Source organism: Artemia sp. Qi Xiang Cuo, chromosome 16 (genome assembly GCF_049724085.1).
Source record: "Artemia sp. Qi Xiang Cuo chromosome 16, ASM4972408v1, whole genome shotgun sequence".
Taxonomy (NCBI): domain Eukaryota; kingdom Metazoa; phylum Arthropoda; class Branchiopoda; order Anostraca; family Artemiidae; genus Artemia; species Artemia sp. Qi Xiang Cuo.
The window spans coordinates 57,044,167-57,067,176 of NC_142809.1; the positions used below are offsets into that span (position 1 = coordinate 57,044,167).

Genomic DNA, 23,010 nt, shown 5'->3' on the forward strand with positions numbered 1-23,010 from the left:
TATAGTAATAATTAGTAATAATTAATTAGTAACAAGCGATGTGGTTTGATCCATCTAGTTTATATATCATAGAAGAGCTGCTTAGGTGGTTTGGCCATGTCCCCAAAATGAACATGACCGTATATCAAGAATATTTTTTTCTAAATATCCCACTGAGAGGCAAGGAAACACTGGACATTCCACTTTAGGCTAAACTACGACTAAGCAATAACCTAAAATATCTGAAAATTTTTTGAAGTCGGGCAAATCAGAAAAAGTAATTATAATTTATCCAGCTTGGATATGTTGAATATCGAGTGTACTATTGATGAATTTCAAACATGATTATTTTAATTTGGCAATGTATACAACAAGAAAAGGGCTTTGTTTCATGTTTTCTTTTTGTTTTGTTATCATTTGCTTAGATTGCACATTAGTATGTCTATATTTGTAGCCTCACACGAACTGCTCCAAGTGGAGAGTCAGAGACAGAGGATGAGTCACCTCTCGCTGCTTATCTGCATCATCAGCAACTGCATGAGTAAGTTCCTTACGTAACTAGACGCCTAAGTGTTATTTGTTTCTTTGTGAAGCTGAAAAAAAAAACAGAAGCAATTAAAAAATAAAAAAAAAAAATAATCAGAGGATGAGTCGCCTCTAGCTGCATACCTGCATCACCAGCAACTGAATGATTAAGTTTCTTACGTAAAAAAAAAAACAAAAAAAAACGGAAGCATCTGAAGAATGTTAAATGAGCTCTTTATGTATCTCTCTTATCTACTAAATTGCAGTCTTTTTAGCAGTCTAAATTGCAGTCCGTACCAGCAAACGAGAGTGAGGGCATTTTCTGTGTAAGATTAGTTTGAAGTACGCCTTTACGGGAAAATGCAATAACCCGTTGGAAAAGAACGCTCTTTTAGTGTTTCATACTCTACCTGGAAATATACTCTAACCCCCACCCCCCAACTAATTACCCTACAAACTGGCTGTTTCTACCCTTGGCAGGATTTTATTTAATATCAGATTTGTTTTAAGTCCCTCTATTGGTTTTTGTCTTTTAAACATTAAAATCGGGTATTTTTCTCGTTTTTTCTGCTAAAGACTAAATTAATGTAATAATGAGAACGTGTTCCAGTTTTATCATTCCATAAAGCTACATCTTTATTCATTTCAAGTGCATTTTCAGTATGACTTTATATCTCGCCAGGATAGTCTTAAACGTTAAACAGTACGCGTTAAACGTTAAACAGATAGTCTTAAACGTTAAACAGTAACACACCGCTGGAAATTAAAATCGTTGCAAATGCATCTCTGGTCGTTACAGGGTTTAGGAGGGATTAGCCCATGTCCTTTTTGTGGTAGTTTTTATTCGATATGTTGGCTTGATTATCAACTTATCTTAATTATCGTTTTAGGATTCAGCTAATCATTCATTGTAGTATTTGTTATCGTTATGTTTTGTGTTATTATTTATTTTAATTTGTTTTTCTTTATGAACCATTTATTCCTTATATGATTTTATTTCAGCTTGTTATTAGGTCTTAATATAGCTCTGTACTATTATTATTATCTATCCTAAGGATATTGTAATAAGAACATTATTATCGTATCATATTACATAAAATATCAACATATTGATCATATTATTTGACTTGGAGCTCAAGCGACAGAGGCCATCTAAAACTGGCATTACAATCTCACAACATAAAATCTTCACAGGGGCTCATAAGAAAACAAACAAATTTTTCCTATTTCTATTCTCTGTCTTTTATACTTCTTTTTTATTTATCTTTATCTATATTACTGGTCATCAGCTTGGATGTCTTCTTTTCCGTCTCTACTTTCGCCAGTCCGTAATCTCCAGCTGAAAGCAGTAACAGTTCTACCACTTAGGCTCCTGTTCAACTCTTAAAGCTGAAGGATATCTATACACTTTCGCTGTGTTCAATGGCATTTCTTTATTTCCGCGAAGATCTCCCAGTAGGTTTTTCTGGCATGTTTCTACGAGTGAGTGTAGTCAACCCATATGCAGTTCGAAATCGGGTAGATACGTTGCTTCCTTCTACCCCCTCAGTGCGTTCAGACTTGCCGTCGCTGTGGGGCATGTCGGGGTTTGGAACTCCTATACCCTTGGTTCCTTTAAAAAATACCTAAAAATTGGATTACATTTATATTATGGTATAGGTTTTTATAGGTTAGGTTTGTTTTCTTTAGTCAAGGACAATCAAAAGTCCTAACCTTGGCTTCCATTTAAGCTGTAACAAAGACGAACAAAACACAGAAATCCTATAAGACGGCAAATTCATCCCGGTCGTTGTGAGCAAACAGTAACATCTAGCAGCCCTCATCTTGACTCTAATGCTACTATTGGATACGTTGGTTGCATTTATATGATTTAGTGTTGGTTCATTATGTTGCTGACTAAGTGAGATTTGTTGTTGGGGTTAGGTGATATCCAGATTGGGTGTCTTCGTGTGAGCATTCGCGTTAGCAATACTTTTTTTTTGTCTAGGCCTATTTCAGTAACCTGCAAATGATTTGTATGTATTGTTATTTTTTTCTCTCGGTTAACGGGTCTCCGGGACTTTTGGGGTTTATTTTGGATTGTAGAGTTTTTTGTATTTATTGAATAAATGAACTTGAACTTAACTCAACAAATATCTCTAATAACATTTTATAATTTAAAATGCGTATAGTTTGATGAGGCGAGGAAGTAAGTAATTACATTTTCCTAGATAAACAACTTAGATCAAAGATATATTATAAATGGAGAAAAAAAAATGTTTGGTTGCGTAGAAAGTGCCCTAACTTAATTTAGACTACACACCAGCATTGCCTTTGTAATAAATCATGTGCCCTTTATGTATACTTTTGATTTCGACCACCTCGTAAAGGAAAGGGTCGTTGTAGAAACTTGTGAGGCAGCCAATGCCGTATCCAGGGGAGGGGGTTACTGCCCCACCCCCCGAAATTTTTTTTTTTTTTAGATTTGTTTTTACCCCCTCCCCCGAAAAAAAAAATCCTGGAGGTGGCCCTTTCAAATCTGAAAATTCTAGTTTTTTTTAGAGATCCATTTCCTTCTCGTGCCCTCTTTTGCCCCCTTGCAGCCTCTTAAGCCTTGATGAAATTTATTCAAAATTTCGAGATCGTTTTTTTTTTAACCGTTAAGAGGTTTAATAAGTGTGCCTTCGGGGTCGTTATGGCCCACATAGTCCCAGGGGTAAATGCCCTAAGTTATGGAATTTACCCATTGTTCCCAGATTGGTTTTAGTAGATAAGGCTTGCATATTTAGTTTTGTTTGCCCGATCAACTTGGGAATCTTAGAGACAATTATTAGGCCAGCATTTTCCAAAGTTTTCCAAGGGTTTACTCCTGAAACTACACAATACTGAGTATAAGTCCCTACCCACGATATCAGAGACTATCTGAGACTATCCACGATGAAGTAGCGACGTAAATCGAAAGACATAATGTGCACTGAGGTCATCAAAGCAGTTTTTCTGAAATGTCTCATGAATAGCTTAAGAAATTCAGTTGAAACTTTCAGAGAGTAGCTCAGATTTTCTGTGGATAAATGGGGGGATGAGACTTAAAATTTTAAGTTTAGAAGGAGATAGTGAACCTTTTTTTACCCTATAGAAGGTTTTCACTATACGCCCTTGCCGAACGTAGAATTTATTCGTGAGAGGTAACAAGGTAAATCAGAAGACACTATTTCTTCCATTACCATCAAGATAGTTTATACGCAATGCCTCGAGAACTGCTTAGGCAATCCATTTGAAAAATTAAGAGAGTATTAGTGGATCAAGTGAATCTTGAATTTTTACTTTAAGGGGTGAGGACAGGTAAATTGAATGACATATGTATACAGTGTATTAAAATAACATAATTACAATATTTGGGGAACGACTTGTGGGATCTAGCTCAGATTTTGAGTGCATAAACGGGGGGATGAGACTTAAAATTTTAAGTTTAGAAGGAGATAGTGAACCTTTTTTTTTTATCCTATAGAAGGTTTTCACTATACGCCCTTACCAAACCTAGAATTTATTCGTGAGGGGTAACAAGGTAAATCAGAAGACACTATTTCTTCCATTGCCATCAAGATAGTTTATGTGCAATGCCTCGAGAACTGCTTAGGCAATCCATTTGAAAATTTCAGAGAGTGTTAGTGGACCAAGTGAATCTTGAAATTTTACTTGAAGGCAGGGGACAGGTAAATTGAAAGACACTATATGAATCCAGGGTATTAAAATAACTTATTTGGAATATTTCGGGAGGGCTTGTGGGATCTAGCTCAGACTTTCAGAGCACGCGGGGGAGGAGACTTAAAAGTTTGAGTTTAGAAGGGGATGAGTGAATCTTTTCTTCTTTGATCCTATAGAAGGTTTTAGGCTACTGAACGTAGAATTTATTTACGAGAGGTAACTAGGTACCCCTCCCCCAGGTGTGGAGGGTCAATTGTTTTTGTCTCCAATCCACCTAAACATTTTCGCACCAAAAGCCCATACGCTATTAAAATTTCCACTGTTAAATAGCAAGTTAAGAGGTATCAAAATGTATCTTTGTTGGCCTTCAGCTAGTTTTTAGCAGTAATAAGAGTAGTAATACACTAGGGCCTCCTGTATAAAAAACCACATATCGGCACTTCTATAAAAGGAAAATGTGGAGCGAAATTTTTCAACTTAATTCTACAGATTGGAGAATGATGTGGTGCTATTTTCACATTCAAAACAGTTGTTAATTCTTTTCTTTCTTAAGCTTGACAACATTTGAGTAAATTTTGGTTCCAAAAGAAAAACATTTCTCTAAGAAAAGTGAATAGCTATTTTCCAACCTAAAACAAGCAGAAATAAAGTTGTATTATTAATCAGACTGAAAACAAAAATTACTATGAATTGACAAATGAAATCATCAGTGAGCAAAAATGAAAAGGAATAACTTAAAAAGGGAATAATCAAAATTAAATTGCAAGCAAGCGCACCACTAGAAAGAGTTTTCTGAAAATGACATGAAATTCGAACAGTGTGTTTTTCAACAACAACAACAAAAAAGAAAATCTCAAAGATATTAAAACTTGACAAAAAGACCTATCACAACTGAGATTGTGGCTATCATTCTCTTTCGTTTGCTCTTTAAATAATAGTTATATCATGGACTAAAAATCTGCACTTTTCTTAGGGGGGAGGGGGGCTGAAGAAACCCTGACACAACATCCTGTAGACAATATTATGTATTGATGCGCTCTATATGTATTGCTTAATGTTATGTATTGCTTTGGTGTGCTCCTTTTAGTATATTTTAGTAAATACACGCCTTTTTTTATTTTAAAAAAGAAGAGTTTAGTTTTATTATTTTCCACAAAAAAAATAAATAAATTAACCTAGTTCTATAATTTATATGCATTTTGAATTATAATAATAACAATAATAATTTATTTTTGACCCACTAACAATTATAGAAAAGTGGAGGAACAAAAGAAAATAAAAGGTAAAGACATATAAAACAAAACACATGCAAAACAATATCAATATAAAGAACTAAAAATGCAAATCAGAACAATCGCACAAGAGGATGAAAAGGACCGAACCGCTTGCAGGCCTCATCTTTTAGCTTGGAATCCAACTTATTATATGACGTCAATATATCAGTTGCATTAAACATTCGAATAATCTTACGGTTTCTATACCAACGAGGCAAATACAAAAGATATTTACAATAACGGAAATACAAAACTCTAATATCCCGCATCACTATCACTAGTATCACATCACTATCACTCACTATCCTGCATCACCTATCATCACTATCCTGCATCACCTATCACTAGTATTCAAAAATGGGCGCAAACCTGATAGAAAAAGAATGGAATGGTCGCAATATGTAGAATAGAGTTTAGCCAATGCCTTACGAGAATGTCGGCCGTAATTTGGGACAATTTTAGCATAGCCTGCTTTAAGATTATTTTTGATATCTGCATGTGCACTAGTATGGATATCTTAAATAGAAGAGCGGATACTATTCCCGATCAAAAGCGACGCAGGAGCCGGCTTAAGTGAAAAAGAACTACAACTCAAATCACTACTTGGGTTTTTAGCATTGAAAACTAAATATTCACATTTTTCAGCATTAAGCACGAGGCCAATTTTTTCCAAAAGCTTAGAAACAAACTGGGTAGACTTAGCTAGGGTGAATTTTGAACGGCTAATAAGTAATAAATCATCTGCATAAGCAATATAAGATAAATTAGTTAGACCCGTAAAACACGACGGAAAAATACGAGAAAGCACAGGGTATAAACAAGCATTAAAAAGGTATGGTGACAGAACTTCTCCCTGCCTAAGTCCAGACCGAATTGGAATAGATAGATAGATAGATCGTGTATTTCAAAAAGCCCAAGAGCCATATACACACAAAAAATATGAAAATAGAAAAATTACAACAGAGCAAATTACAAACACACATTAACATGAATACATAGCGAAAAATACCTTCTGTTAAAATACAAAAAAAAAAAAAAAACTTTAATTCCATATAATTAATAATAATTAATTGTAAAAACATTTCCTTCTTTTTAATCCCTTCTCCATGTACGCACCAATACGAAATATTGTGGTCGGATTACTACTTTGTAATATATTTGGAAGCAGCAAAACAATCCCATGTAAGTAATTTTCCCTTAAATCAGAGAGCACCGGGCACTTTCGGAGAAAATGGTCCAAATCTTCGTCCTCATCCCTACAAAGGGGACACACATACCGACCATCAGGATGTACTATCCCTCTGTCGAACACCATTTGTCTACTCTGGATTGGAAGGCGATTCGCCCTAAGCTGAATCCATCGACATAAAATCATAGCCGGTAAATTGAATTTAAAATAAATTTCCTCTCCAAAACTAGGTTTAACCTGATTATAATGATTCAATGTAGCAGAATTTAAAACCAGCCCTTGCCAATACTGAATTTCTTGACCCTCTAAGATAAATCGTACCTGGCTTACTAAATTTGTTGGTAGATTAGGGGAACCAAGACCGTCATTCCATAAGTAAGCCATTCCCACACTTTCTAGTAATGACCTAATTTGGGATGGCCACGACCTTTTCGAATCATAGCTCAACATCTGATAATAAGCAGCACTTACTAGTCTGTCTTCATTGTACCTAATGATATTCAACCAAAATCTAAGCATCAAAATAGACCTACGTAGTTTTAACTAAAACAGGCCCATATCACCTTTCAGAACCTGTGAATGAGTTGTCTGATGTAATCCAAATAGTCTTTTATAATACTGGAGCTGGAGGGACTCCAACTTCTGTGCCGCTTCTCCGCCCCAAATCTCCGCTCCATACTCTAATACTGATAAAATTTTTGTATTAAATATTATTTTGTGCATTTTTAGGTTTTTAATTCCCATTATCGTCGGATTTCTAAAAATTGCAGACATGGCCACTTTACCTCTATTAATTACTTCATCAACATGACTCTTTAAACTTCCATTTTCCGATAAAACAAATCCTAAATATTTTATTCTTTTACTTACTTTAAGTTCCTCATTATTAAATTTAAATTTATAATTATCTCCGCCACTTGTTTTCCTTTTTTTTAAAATAACAACTTCACTCTTTTCAACATTCAGCCTTAGTTTTTTCATCTGCAAATAATCATCTATAAGACTCAAAAGCGTCTGCAGATCTTGCGGTGTGCTAGCCACTAAGGCAATATCATCTGCAAATAATAGTAGTGATAGTTTATGGGTCCCTAGACTAACATTCGGAGCCCATCTATTCTCTAGATAATCAACAACATCATTTATAAAAATGTTAAACAATTTAGGAGAAAGAGTGTTGCCTTGTTTTACACCCAGCTTAATATTAAAAAACCTAGAAAACCTGCTACCAACTAGCACGATTCCACTCCCACAAATATACATACTCACTATCAACCTCACAAACAAATGAGGGAGGCCAATTCTAACCAGGGCATCCTTTAATAGCTCTCTGTCGACACTGTCGAACGCCTTGTGGAGGTCCAGAAATCCCACATAAAGACCAGTTTTTCCCTTTCCGTATTTATCAATTAATGCCTTTAAAATAAATATTGTATCTACTGTCCCGTACCCTGTTCTGAAACCTCCTCGTTGTTCATGTATTATATTATTTTTATATAACCATTTAAAAAGCCTTGTATCTAGTATTTTCTCCATTATCTTACTTAAAGCAGGGACTAGCGCTATTAAACGATAATTTATGTGCAACTTAGGGTTACCTCTCTTAAAAAGCGGCATAAGCACTGATCTCTTCCACTCATTTGGCCATTGTCCTGAAGTTAACACCTTATTACAAATAAAAAAAATTATCGACATAAAAATTTAAAGAAAATTCTTATATAACTTTATTGGTACACAGTCAACCCCCGCAGCCGAACCCCCTTTTAAATTCTTGAATACAATCTTGACCTCATCATTACTCACTTCCCCTACTAAATCATACTCATGTTCCTTCATGGGATAAACAACCATCTCTGTAGTATGTGTTACCTCCTGTAATTCTGCGCAGTCACCTTCCATGCTTTCTAGGTAATCAGGCCATGAGTTGGCGTCTGGAGCCACCTATGTCTTTCCTTTTTCATTTCCAATATAATTCCTTATATAACCCCAAAAATTCTTAAAATCTTTATTTCTAAAATAATTTGCAATATCCAGTTTCTTCTTATTCTCAAACTCTTTTTTTCCTTTTAATTAACCTTTTGTAATCTCTTCTTTTATCTTTATATTTGGCTAATCTTAAACTTTGCTCTTCAGGTTTATAACATTCTTTTAAAAGATTTAATGAACATCCGAACTTTTCTTTAATTAACTTAATCTCCAAATCAAAATATCGCTAGTTTTTATTTTAATTTTGATTCGGATTAAACGATGCTGCACAACTGCAAATTATTTAATTTAACTCCATAATTATCCCATGTATATCTTTTCCATCTTCTTCTAACGCTTTCAACTTATTTGTTATATGCAACTTCATAAGCTCCCTTTTAAATTTTTCAAAATCATTATCAATTAAATCATATCTAATTCTTTTTCCTAAGCCCTCTAATCTAAGCTTCCTATTTGATAAATTTCTAACTCTAGGAACAACATCCTGAAGCGTCCCAGTGTTCAACTCAATCTCAATAGATCTATGATCAGATCCAAATAAATATAGGAAGTCAATATCACTCGATCCAGGCCCTCATGTTATATTATTAAGAACATACTCTATAACACTTGGAGCTTGGCTCAAAAGGCAAGTGAACTCGCCCAAACCCATATCATTTCCAAACCTTCCATTCTTAATGATCAGACCATGTTCCCCGCAAAGCTCCAGGAGCTTTCTTCCCCAAACATTTATTTTTCTTTTTTCATCCTTATTACTTCGCGGTATTCTACAACAAATTGGGACCAAATCCCCTAAATCTGGGATTAATAAATCTGGAACCTCAACCTCAACGCCGGTATAAGCATTGAAATCCCCCATCGAAACGCACTCAAAATCACTATAACTTTCATGTATTAGCGACAATTCATCATCTAAAATTTCCCAAGTATTTTCTCGATTATAAGAACTATTTTGTGGAGGGATATACACAATGCCCAAAATTAATCTCTTCCCACATTTAAAACAAATACGAAGCCAAAGTAAATTTTCAGATCTACTCTTAACTCTTTCATAACCATCAATAGCTGATGATTTAATCAAAACCAAAATACCACCATAATGTCTATTATTTTTTGCTGGTTTACGCACAACCTGTTCAACCAAATACCCTGGGAGAGGTGATATAGGAGAATGAACGTTCCATGTTTCAATAAACGAAATCACATCAAACGAAAGTAATTCATCATATAAATAAGGTAGCTTATCACTTAGTCCTTGTATGTTCCATGACACTAAACTCAGTAAATGACTCTTTATTTCCTATGCGTCTATGTTTTCTGTCAGTGCATTAATATCAATAGCCATTTCTTGGAGGTCCTTGTTCCTGGCCTCTGTCGAAGAAAAGGCAAAATGGTAATACTCACGACTGCGACTATTAACATCTGTTAGCACTCGCTGACTATTATCAACAAAATTACGGGAAAAACCACTGCGAGGTCTTCTGTTAAGTCCTTTTCTTGGAGAATGGTTTCATCTGGGTGCCACGTTACGAATGCCTGGTCGATGTAGGTCATTAGGGCTAATAACAGCACTAGCAGGTCTTTTAGTTGCCGATACTGCCTGAGAATAGGCTGTTGATGGTATCACTGTCTCGGCATCACTATCACTGGCATCACTATCTAGCCCCATCGGGATAACAGCAGGGTAATTTGGGAGTCTAGCACTAGGGGTGGACCAATATTTTTAACTGGCGCCAAGTTACATTTAACCTCAATCACAGCCTTTCCATCGTACCTGAATAGTCGGCCTTGGATAAACAGCTTGTCACCTCGTAGCATTGCATCACGGCCGTCGTTCTATGCAAGATTCATAATTTCCTTTAAGTGTTTACGGACTTCTCTTTGTTTAGCTGTGTAATCTGGGGCCACCGATAGAACTCCCTTTCTCAATAAGAAACTATTTCTTAAGATATAGTCTCTGATTTCGACCGAGTTTAGATTCACTACTACTGGCCCTGATTTCAATCTAAAAATGTCATGTACATCATATCGACTTATTTTGAGAGAAGGCATAGCACGGTTTAATAAATCCATTATTTCTTGCTTCACAGTATACTTGCCATGCTGTTGCAGAGTATAATTATAAATAATCAAATTTGTTCTATTCTGCTCTGTTTCGAGCTGGCTGGCTCGTTCAGATATGATTACTAGGTCTGATTTCACATTTTCCAGGTCTTTTTTAATTTCTTCATTTGTCTCAACATTTCTAGATAGCTGTGTACTAATGTTATTCATCTGTACTTGTAAGGCAGCAATGCTATCCGAAAGTCCAGGAATTGCATTAGCTTTCTCTGAAAGCGCTGGTAATAAATCCAATTTGAAATTTATTTCTCGCAAAAACTGGGCATTTTGCATTTTCTCGGCCTCTAATGTTTGGTTTGCCATTTTCACACTTTGGATCTTGTCAATGTACAAATGTAGTCCTTAATTGATCTAGTATTGTAACAAAGCAATAAGTTATTTTTCTTGTTTTCGAAAAAGATATTCACAATTTTGGCACAAAGCCACACACAGGTAAAAAATTGGTTACGCAAGCTGTCCAGATTTAATCCTTTATTTTATCCGATTGAATTGCTCTTAACTCTCTGAACTCTGAATCAATATTACCAAAAAAGATCTCTCCTGACCGAAGTCGAACATATGAATTTGCATACCAAAAACGAAGGACACATATAACATATGAATTCACTCCAAGCTGGGTTAGAGAATACCATAGTTGGCTGTCACAAACCGAGTCAAAAGCTTTTGAAATATATAACGCATATAAATGAACTTCAGATCCATCTTTTTGTGCTTGAATTAAAAAAGAAGTAGGAATTCGACGTGCATGTTGGCATCCTATATCTGGTTTAAACCCAAATTGATTTGACACATAATCAACTTTTGGAAGAATTTCCGGAAGCAGGACATATTCAAAAACTTTGCTCAGCGAACAGGCTACCGTAATAGGTCTATATGATGCGCAATTAAGCGGATCTTTCCCACGTTTAAGAATCGAAGTGACACTCCCGCACAAAAAAGAATCAGGCACCTAAGACGTACATAGACAAATTTGAAATAATAACTGCAAATGATAAATCAATTCTTTCGAATCAATATGAAGGTGGAAAACACTAAGACCATCAATATCACATGATTTAGATTTTAAATTCTTAACACAACGAATCAAACGGTCAGCGGAAACAGGAGGCACGTAGCTTAGATAAATTCTCATAGATAATAAATTAGAACAGAGGCTAGTAAACTGAGAGTAAACTGCATAATCCATAATATTAAAAATTTTATTATAATGATTAATCCAAGAGATATTAAGGATCTGATCGGCATTAGGAGGTGAATCAAATTTCGCAACATTAATCACTTGTTTCCACTGACTAGAGGTCTTCGGAAATTCTACACCATTGTACCTTACTTTACGAAGATAACGTTTAAACTCCAACTTCGTTTTCTGTTTAATGTCAAAAAGGTGACCCCTTAAAAGGGCAGCCGCACGCTACCCAAATTCTAAGCCACAATTTTGCATGATTTTTCACAATTTTTAAATCAGGGTCAGATTTCCATATTGAGCCTCTAGTCTTAAGCTTAAAACGACAAAGCGGGACAGCCACTTTTCAGGCAGGAAACAATCTGGATGTAATATACATTCAGCTGAACTCGAGCTTGTGGGGATATAACACTGGTACAAAGTAAATTAAATGGAACTTTAATCGTAGACAAAAGAAGAGCAAGGGTTGATAGATATAGAGGCCAGTCCGCTTTATTCCAATCTCTTTTGGTTATCCACTTTTTGTAATTAGTACATAAGTTCTGTATTTTAGTATATTTAGTTTAGTATTCAACTGTTCCTGTAAAGTTTCTCCCAAATTCTCATACTGGAGTCTACCAACGTCATTGCTTCTCGGAAAGCAGTTACCCTACCTAAATTACAGCTTTAGATTAACCCTAGACACTACTTGCTGGTGATCTTTAGTTTTAAAATAAGTGAGAGTACATTTGTATGCCCAGTATTTTGTATCGACCCTGGCAGTCTTCGGTTTACAATAACACAGTCATTAAGGTTGGCTTTCTTTTTGTCATGTTAGCTTATGGACCATTTCATCACCAAACGTTGCATTAGTTATAACAAGATTGTTATATCTATAAAATTGCAGCAGTCTGTAGCCATTACTGTTTTCTTTTCCTATACCAAATTTACCTAGGCTTGGATACCATCTATCCCTATTTTTACTAAGCTGGGCCTTAAAATCCCCTAATACAAATATCGTATATCTACCTGGGACCCTGTCTATTTTTTCTTGTAGTTGTAAGTATATGTCATTTGAGTTGCTTCTACCTCCATCAGTCGGTTCTACAGGGGCATATACTACTATGACTGATACCCTGCACTTTTTAGTCATAAAACGAACAACTACCATTTATGTTATTAATACCTTCCCAACCTAAACAAGACTTAGCATCTTCCTTTTTCCTCATGAGTCCTACTCCCCTACCTATGCACCTTGTCCCTCCTGTCTGAGTAAATAAATTCTATATCACCTAATTTCATGTTTTCCACCCCTGGGATACGAGTTCCTGAAACTCCTAATAAGTCTAGTGCATTAGGTAGCATACATGTAAGGACTGTATAAATTTGTCCAGGGTTTATCAATGGTCTTATTGAAAAATTCATTTTCTTTTTCCTTTTCAAAAATTGGTTCCGAATCGGCTATTCTCGTAATGATTTTCCTGTTTATTTCCCAGTGGAGAGCAATTTATTACATATGGTACACAGAATAAGTTTTTTTGTCTTTCTTCTTTGCTTCTGTAGAAACAAAAAATTTCCACTTTAAATATTTCGATGACTTTTAGGAGGGATAGAACGTGATTAGCAAGGCCTCTATAAACAGCTTAGTAGGAAAATAAAAAGGAGAACAGAAAATTGAGCTTAAATTGCTTATGCTCACTCATTCCACTCATTCGGTTTGTTAAAAAAAAAAATTGTTAGAAGTTATCGGCTTCTTAGAAGTTATTTTTATCTATTTATTTATTTTTCTTATATATTTATTATTATTTTATTGGAGTCTATATAATCTATTTAATAAATTTAGTCTATTTAATGTATTTAGTTTTGTTTTCTATAGTTTTATTTTGTTTATATTTTCCTTTCTTCTACTTTTTGCTCTTCTCTCTCTGAGTAAGTGATTATTATAATTTTTTTTTTTTTTGAGTAAGTGACTCGTTTGTCTTCCCCCTTCTTTAACGGCCAATGAGCCTTTGAGGGAATAGTAGTGTTATATTTTATTTTATGATGATTAAATCTATGGCAAGGACCCGCCTTCAGAGCAGTCCTTGAACCCACCTCGCTATGTCCCACATGAAACCTTGTGAGGCTATACTTTGCACCACGTTTTATTAAAGACCATATGAAAGACAATGGGAGTTGGTAAGACTGCAACTTCGAATTTTTGAAGCTTTGCACAAGTTGAAGCTGTTAGTAGGTCTTTGAAGGTCTTTAAAAGTTTGAAGTTTTCTATCAAAAAGAAAATAAAAAAAGTAGAAAATGCTTACATGTTCGCTAACTTAAATAAGACTGTAGATATAAAGGGGTTAAAATTAACTATAACTTGATATATATTTTTCTGCACAGATTCTTGCACATAATTTTTAAGGGGATATCTGCTCACTTACACTGGTCGAAAGGATTTCTTTCTAGATATTAAATAAAAAATACAGGTTTTTTCCAGCTGAAAGTTTTTTTTCAATTTAATTTCTGATCATTTTTTCAAATAACGCGGGGAAATTTGTCTCATCCATCCATGACCCCCCCCCCCCCAAAAAAAAAAATTATTCCATTGAAAGTTCCTCCCGCGTATAATTTTTTCAACTAGTAGGGGAGACCGGCTATAACTGTGACAAAAAATCTTCTTTGGAGTATTGCTCGACTCCTGATGAAGCTATCTAAACGCTTCAAAGACCAATCAAAAACCTAAACATTCTAGTTTCTCCAGAAGTTTATATATATATATATATATATATATATATATATAGACATGATATACCAGTTGTCCCAGTAGTGGTGGCAGCGTTTTTGGATTTATTTGCGTTTCTCGAAGATAGTGCTAGTAAACTTACAAACCCTTAGCACCTTCTAAACCTTGATGAATACACTATCTCCTGAAAACAGTATGGATTTTCTAACTTCAGGTGTTCAGGAATGGCCAAACATTGCATATTTTGAAAATAATTACAAAGCAACCATAAAAATTTACTTTTTCAAACTTGTTGAAAAAAACTTTCAGTCATCTTTACTCTACTTCACTCACATGATGGCTACTAGATGCCTGTTCTTCAGTTGCATTAATAGATTTTTTTTTACGGAACATTAAGACACTAAAACCTTGAATGTCCCAGTTATAGAGGTGTCCTAGTTATAGCGAGTCTCCCTAATGAGTAACATTAAAATTTAAAAACTAATAGAAATTATTCCGTATATGAGAGGGAATGCCCCTTCTCAATGCCATGCTCTTCACGCCAAAGATCTTTAGCATTTCAAAAAAGTTAATTATAACGGTGCTTCTGTTTCAGGGGTCGTTCTTAAAGAATTGAGACAAAAATTCAAACTAGTAAATAGCGAGATATTGAAGAGGGGATATCCCCCCTCAAATACGGAATAGTTTCTGTTCGTGTCAAGTTTTAATGTTGCCCCTTACTTTCAGTTGAAAAAAACTTGTTTTCTTTTATTTAATTTCTGATAGTTTTTAAATAATGTAGGGAAATCAGCCTCACACCTCCATGGAAAATACCCCCGCCAAAAATTACTACATGGAAAGTTCCTGATGTGTAAAATCTCTTAACCCCCGGGAAAATTTGATCCTCGCTGAGTAGTCCCCCTGTAAATTTGTTGCATACAATTCAGCCCGAAAAATTCTCCTAAGCCTATTATTTGAAAAGAAGTCTTGTTTTTCATTTAATTTCCAATCGTTTTTCAAATTATGCCGGAAATTCCCTCCGTAAATTTTTTTCACGGACCCCCCCCCCCCCCTACAATAGAATTTTTCCCTGTGGAAAATTCCCCGATGAAGAATTTCTCCCGCAGAAAGTTCCTCCATGGAAAATTTCTCCCGTGGATAATTCCCCGCTCCTGTCACTGAAAAATTGCCCAGAGAATTCCAACCCCTTTGAAAATTTCCCTCAGACAATTTCCCCGGAACAGCACCACATGTAAGATGGAGTTGGCAAAGAGAATGAAGTAGTAGTAGTAGTAGTAGTAATAGCAATTTATTATCCCCCCCTCCCCCCAAAAAAACAGAGACAAAATCAATCGGTAGCACACCAAAAGCGTCACTTGCGAGGGTGTGCTACTAACAAAAACTAAAAAAAAATAGATAGAAAAAAATAAAAATAAATAAAAATAAAAAAAATAAAATGAAGTTCGTGTAGGAATTCTGGCGAATTCCCCTGTGTAAAATTTCCCATTGAAAATTCATCCCCGGAAACTTCCTTCTCAACGGAAAATTCTCCCCGTGGAAATCCTCCCCCGCGTAAAATCCTCCATCCCCTAAAAATTTTTTTTTTTACTTTCCTATAACAAATACTATATGTAAACAATAAACATTATTCTGCCAACTCTAAGAGTCTTAAGATGATAATTGGTCCAAAAGCATATTTTCTCAGCTATATAATTGAATAAACCAGGCCCTAAACTCAACATTTGTTTTTCTCCCTCTCTTTCTATTTGTTTCTTCATTTTTCTATGCTTGTCCCTGCATTTTCTTTGAATGAGTGCTCCCTATTCATCTATCAAAGGTAAAAATATACTCCCTATTTTATTTATTAGAAAATATTATTGTTTCCCATTGGGCTGACCTTTTTTTACGAGGCTTGTCGTGATTATCATAACATTCCTTATTTAACAATATTATATAAAAAAAAAAAAAGTTTTAACTGAAATTAAGGAGCGACGTTACAACTTAAAACGAACAGAAATTATTCCGTATATGAAAGGGGCTGTCCCCTCATCAACGCCTCGCACTTTACGCTAAATTTTTTTATTTTAAAAAAAAATAGAGTTGTGGGAAAGTCAAACTTTAGTGTAAAGAGCGAGGCATTGAGGAGGGGACAGCCCGTTTCATATACGGAATAATTTCTGTTCGTTTTAAGTTTTAACGTCGCTCCTTACTTTCAGTTAAAACATTTTTTTTTTTTTTTTTAAAGTTTTTGAATAAATGCAGGTTTTGATTTTGGCTCACCGTACATGAATAATCAACACCAAATTTGCATATTAATTTTACTTTTATTTGGTTAAATGACTTTCTCGAACGTTGTTTAATCTTATTTACGAACGTTTTTATTAGTAATAAATATACGTAACTTACGCATTAACTTACGTAAAGAACTTCAATATCCATATATTTTTAATACATATATTATGGGGTACACTCCCCAGTCAATACCTTGCTCTTTACGCTGAATTTCGAATTCTGTTCCATTTCTTTAAAAATAACCCCTTAATCAAAAAGGCCGTTAATTAGAATAAATAGCTGTTATGAAAGTCCTTAAAAATCTTTGGCTTAATGTGCGAGTTATTGACTAGGGGGCGAACCCAATCATATACGTAATATTTTCTGTTCGTTTTAAGTTTTGATGTTGCTCCTTACTTTCAGTTGAAAAACTTGTTTTTTTTTTGTTGTTTAATTTCTGATCTTTATTTAAATAATGCTGGGAAATCCGGCGCCCCCTTCATATCAATGTCCCTTCCCACATGACCATGTAAAGATCCTCCCACATAACCCCTGACCCATCCCCCCCCCCCTACCAGAAAAAAATCCCCTGAAAACGTCTTGTGTACTTCCCAATGACCAATACTTTATGTTAACATTGGGTAAAGTTCTTAACTTTCAGCCCTCCCCCCGGGAACTTTGGGGGATTAAGTCATCCTAAAAGATATAGTTATCATATTTTCGACCATGCTGAACAAAATGGCTATCTCAAAATTTTTCAACGGGTGACTGGGAAAAAAATGAGCGTGGGAGGGGGCCTAGGTGCCCTCCATTTTTTTGGTCACTTAAAAAGGGCGCTAGAACTTTTAATTTTCGTTCCAATGAGCCCTCCCACGATATTCTAGGACAACTGGGTCAATACAATCACCCCTGGAAAAAAAAAAAAAAAAAAAACAAAAAAAAAAAACACGCATCCGTGATCTTTCTTCAGGCAAAAAATACAAAATTCCACATTTTTGCAGATAGGAGCTTGAAACCTCTACAGTAGGATTCTCTGATACGCTGAATCTGATAGTGTGATTTTCAAAGTTATAAGGTTCTATCACTTAGGGGGTCTTTCCCCCTTTTTTCGAAAATCAGCCAAATTTTCTCAGGTTTTTAACTATTGATGGGTAAGATTAAACTTGATGAATCTTATATATTTGAAATCAGATAAAAATCTAATTCTTTTGATGTATCTATTGGTATCAATAAATTGGAGCCGGGTCGCTCCTTACCACGAACTTACCTCGTTACCATGTTCGTGGTAACGTCAATCATTTAGTTAATTAAATGAATTATTTCGTTAATTTAAGTTCGTTACCACGAACTGTTTGATATAAAGAAATTTTTGTAGTTTTTCATAAAAAGTGGAACTAACACTTCGATAAGTGAGAGGATCAAATGTGACGTCCTTGCAGTATAGCTGGTCAGTGACGTAGCGAATAAAACTGGCACCCAGAGCATGCCAGTTTAATTCTCCCCCTTAAATCACCGCAGTTCAATCCCTTACATAAGAATATTGGCGGACCCCGTTCGTCGTTCTATAGCTGGCAATTCTTGTTCACGTTTTGTCACTCTAAAGCATGGAAAGGATGAATGGCGAGTTGTCATGTCGAGCGAAGTTGAAGTAATTCTCTTGCCGAAAATAGTTAACTTTAACCAAGGTGTAAAGGCGCAAGTGAAATCAAGTTCATATTATGGTATTATTTGGCGTACTCCCCCTATTAATACTAAATATATTTAGATAAACTCATTAAGTTTAACGTTACTCATCAAAAGCTACAGGCTTGAGAAAATTTCTTAATTTTTGAAAAAGGGGAGAAACACCTAAAAAATTAAATGATCTTTATGAAAATCACACCATCAGACTATTGTAGAGGTTTCAAGCTTCTATCTGCAAAAAATGTATTTTGTATTGTGAATTTATTTTGGCAAAAGAAGCGTCGCCGATGTGTGCTTACTTGTTTTGTTGTTGCTGTTTTTTTTTCCCAAAGGTGATCGTATTGAACCAACGATCATAAGAGATCGGGAGACGACTCATTCGAATGGAAATCTAAAGTTCTAGTGCCTATTTTAAGTAACCAAAAATATTTGAGGGCATCTAGCCCACCTCCTACGCCCTTTCCCCAAAGACACCCGATCAACATTTTAGGATATCCATTTTATTCAGCATAGTTGAAAGGAACACTAACTATGCCTCTGGTGAGGTGTGACCCCCACAGTCCCTGGGGAAAAAGCTAGAAGTTATGCAATTTTTTCATCATATACATATAATAGTTGTTATTGTGAAATGTCCGGAATATTCCCGGGGAGAATGTTGTGCAGAGGGGGGGGGGGGGTTTCTGTGAGGATGAAAGTTTCCGGGGGGATTTTCCGGAGAAAGTCTTACACGGGGAGTGGGGTTCCCTGACATGATTCGGAAAAAGGCCAGAAATTAAATTAAAAAGAAACTAGTTTTATCAACTGAAAGTAAGGAGCAATATTAAAACTTAAAGCGAACCAAAATTATCCCGTATATGAGTGGGGATGCCCCTTCTTTATCCCTCTCTCTCTCAGAGGATATGGTTCTGGAGTGAATTTTTAGTAGTAGTAGTATTAGTAATTCTTGTAAGCCACTACCCAGCCCCTTTCAAGCAAATCAATAGCATTGGAAGCTAGTTCAACTTCAGATTGTATAGAGGTTCCGTAAAATAAATTTCCTTTTATTATTGACTAACGTCAATCTGTCTCTTTTGTATTTTTTTTAAATTGATATTTTGTTTTTACGTTGATTTATTTCTTATGTTTATTCTTACCCCCAACGGCCAACACGCTAGGCCAGAATTTTGTATTATGTTTGCTTCCTGTTTTCAATTTTCTCCAAAAGTACAGTTTTTTAACACTTCGCCTGAAAAATTATTTTGACCCCCTCCCCTCAACATAAAAGTCACCTGCCATTTTTGTGATGATCTATTTTCATTACTGATCTTTTTTCTGATTTTCATTTTCAGTCCCTCTTTCAACGACGATGAATCCAGTGGGAAACGAAAGAAGAGGGGAAGCATTTTCTTTCGAAAACGAAAGGTAAAGTCATCTTCTCTTTTTATGAATGCTTTTCTTTCTCTATAGGATTGTTTTTCCCTTTAGAAAGTCCACAGTTTTCAGCTGTTCTTTTGTAAACATTAGTTACGGTTGGATTGACTTCTTGCGTGACCAATATTAGGATTGTCATCAGTAATGTTTCCGTGACACAAAATAGGAAAGGAGTGGGTTTGTTAAGATTCGAGTTTTGTCTCCGATTTTATTTTGTTCACGCTTTTAAATTATCTGAGAGATACCTCAAAGTTTTTTTTTATGTTGAATTACTTGATAAAAATTTAGGGTATTAAAGTACTTAGGGCACTGGAAATTAAATATAATATAATAATAATAATATAATAATATATAATAATAATATAATAATAATAATAATATAAATATATTTATAATGTATAAAACATATACTTATGTAATATAAATATGGTAAGTGGAAACTTAATCAACCATATTTGTCTTGATAAATCAGGAAAAATCAGGATTCACTTTTTAATTAAAAAGACTTCCATGTGTAGTTATGCAATTTCTAGTAATACCAGGTGCCAAATTTCAAAAAAAGAAACGTGGGTAAAAATAAGCTAAAAACATACATCAATGACAGCTTAATAAGGTGCAGCTTTCTTTTAAATTTAATCGGTTGATTTCACTTATTAATTTTCACGATTCAGCGTGGTAACACTGACGAAAATTTAATTCTTCCCTAAAAACTTCATGATTTTCAACTTCAAACAAGCTTCACAACTTCAAAAAAGTTTTAATTTTGATTTCCTTGGTACTTTGAAATGGCAGGAAATACAAGCAAAGTATAAATATCTGTGACACCATTTCCCGATATCCTTCATATAGGGGTAGTAGATCATTGTTTGGATTAGTACTAAAGTGAGTATGTATAGGGTTGCGTCCAACGGGTAGAAGTCTTGCAGGAATATAGAAATGAAGTCTAGAAAGATGTGGCCTGCGGACCGTAAACGACCTTCATATGCTTCTAATGTGAAGGTTGGGAGCTTTCAATTTTTTTTTTTCGGTTGATTTCTCCCATATCCTTCATCTGTATGTATACCATACAATTAACCAGTTTAAGTCGTTTCCCTGAGCGTCATGAGCTAACTGGAGAAGGAAAAGAAAAGGAGATAGATAGGGGAGGCCTAAGACAAATAAGTGCAAAATTATTCTTCACTTTGTAAAATTACTTCCATATCAGATTTCTAGGAAAGGAAACAAACTGGGAAACATTTTAGGGCGAGCTAATTGAAACAAATTCCTTGCAAAAAAAGCGTCGTGTTTTCCAAATATTAAAAAATTATATATAAGCTTCTTTCTCTGTCTCTAAGAAACTACCCTTGTGAATATAGTCGTTTCAATGGTGTTAAGTACCATACCAATATTTTTTTTTTAACTTCCACTTTTCCTGAATATAAAATTGACCTGTTGCTGTGAAAAATTTTGCGGAATAATTTATGTAGATACTGATCCTACAGCTTTTTCTTTTCCAGTCTGATCTCATATTGGGTCTCAACTCCTCTCAGTATCTCAAGATTTCCCTCATAAGTTTCGATGTGTTTTGTATAATTTCCCTGTCATTTTCCTTTTTTTGTAATCGGGGATCACTACCCTGAAAAATGTCCCATAAAATAAGTTATTGTGTACGTGCATGTCCCTAGTTCTCTCCCTCAGGGTACTCTTCCAAATCGATGTGGATTGCCTTGCTGAGCAAATAAAATAAGAGCTAATAACCAGGAGGGGGGGGTATCTTAATAAATTCAAACTTTATTGTAATGAAAATTTGCCAAAACAGCATATCTTACAGTTTCCCCTCACAATTTCCCATGGATTGCATAAAGGATTGTTTTTGCCTTTTTATATGTCTTCCCCTCCCCAAATGTAGCGTCAAAAATAAACTGTTGTGCGCTCACCTTCCCGGAGTCCTCTCCCTCAATATTGTTCTGGGTTGGCTCCAATCCCCCGTGGACAAATAAAATATACGCTACGAAATCGCGCAGATATATGGAGGAGGGGGACATATATAAAATAATTCCAAATTATATTTAACGAATTTAGTACAATGTATCTAAACGATGACACTGCTACATGTTCTTATCTTTCGTGTGATCTCATAAACTATTTATCTTAAGTGTCAATAGAGAAGTACTTTGATAAATTAGTGGGGACCTTTGGCAAATATAATATTTATCAGACTCTCAATAACAGTGCAAATTGAAAGTGTGTTCTGAATATTTGTTTGATTGTTGGGATAGCGACAGAAAAAGGTTGGTTCTAAACTTCACTAGAATCGTTGATATCGTAAAACTGAAGTAGTTATCCTTCCCGAAATTTATTTCGGGAAGGGAGGGGAGTGGCGAAAAAATAAGCAATGTTTATGAATCATATGGAATATCATAGACACATCGTTCAGATTTTATGGTTTTACGGGGGCGTGCTGCGTTTTAAGGTTTCCCTCTTGTGCTCGAACTGCAGCACTTGGAGTCTTTTATACACAAATAATGCTGGATTAATGAAAAGTAATATGGAAGTAATGTAAGTATCCATTGTTTTCGCTTTGTTTACGACTAAAAATATGACAAGATTTTAAATTGAAAATGTCTATCGCAAGCCCAGATGTACAGAAATTGGACTTTCGAGTCAATAACCACACGAACGAAAAAAGGAAAACAAGCAATAATAACACGGGTAGTTTGGGGGGAGGTGTTAAAAAGGTCGTAAATAATGTATTAAGATGTCAAAAACAGATAAAAACTAACAGGATTAAAAGAAATAAACTAAAGATTACACAAAATAGGATTTACTGTTGCGACTCAGAACACAAAAAATTAAAACATAGGGTAGTCATGACATAGGGAGTTGTGCTCCGACAGCCCTAAAGTAGGCCTATATCATGACCGTGCTACGCTGTTTTTAGTCTAAAAAATTTCAAGTGTTCCGATTAGCAAGAAAAAAATTTTGTTAGTATATTTAAAGATTGATCTTTTTTTTTATTTTTTATTTTCTCTTTCTGGTCTTTGGT

General features: G+C 35.0%; 1 protein-coding gene across 1 annotated transcript in view; it reads left to right on the forward strand.

The window, feature by feature from the left end:
- cyst (rho guanine nucleotide exchange factor 18 cysts) overlaps positions 1–23,010 on the forward strand; it is a 402,635-nt gene that overhangs the window by 210,808 nt on the left and 168,817 nt on the right. Inside the window, exons 6-7 of the mRNA XM_089102646.1 lie at positions 434–520; positions 19,904–19,976. Of these exons, the coding sequence (XP_088958772.1) occupies positions 434–520; positions 19,904–19,976 (160 nt within the window). The remainder of the gene's footprint in view (positions 1–433; positions 521–19,903; positions 19,977–23,010) is intronic.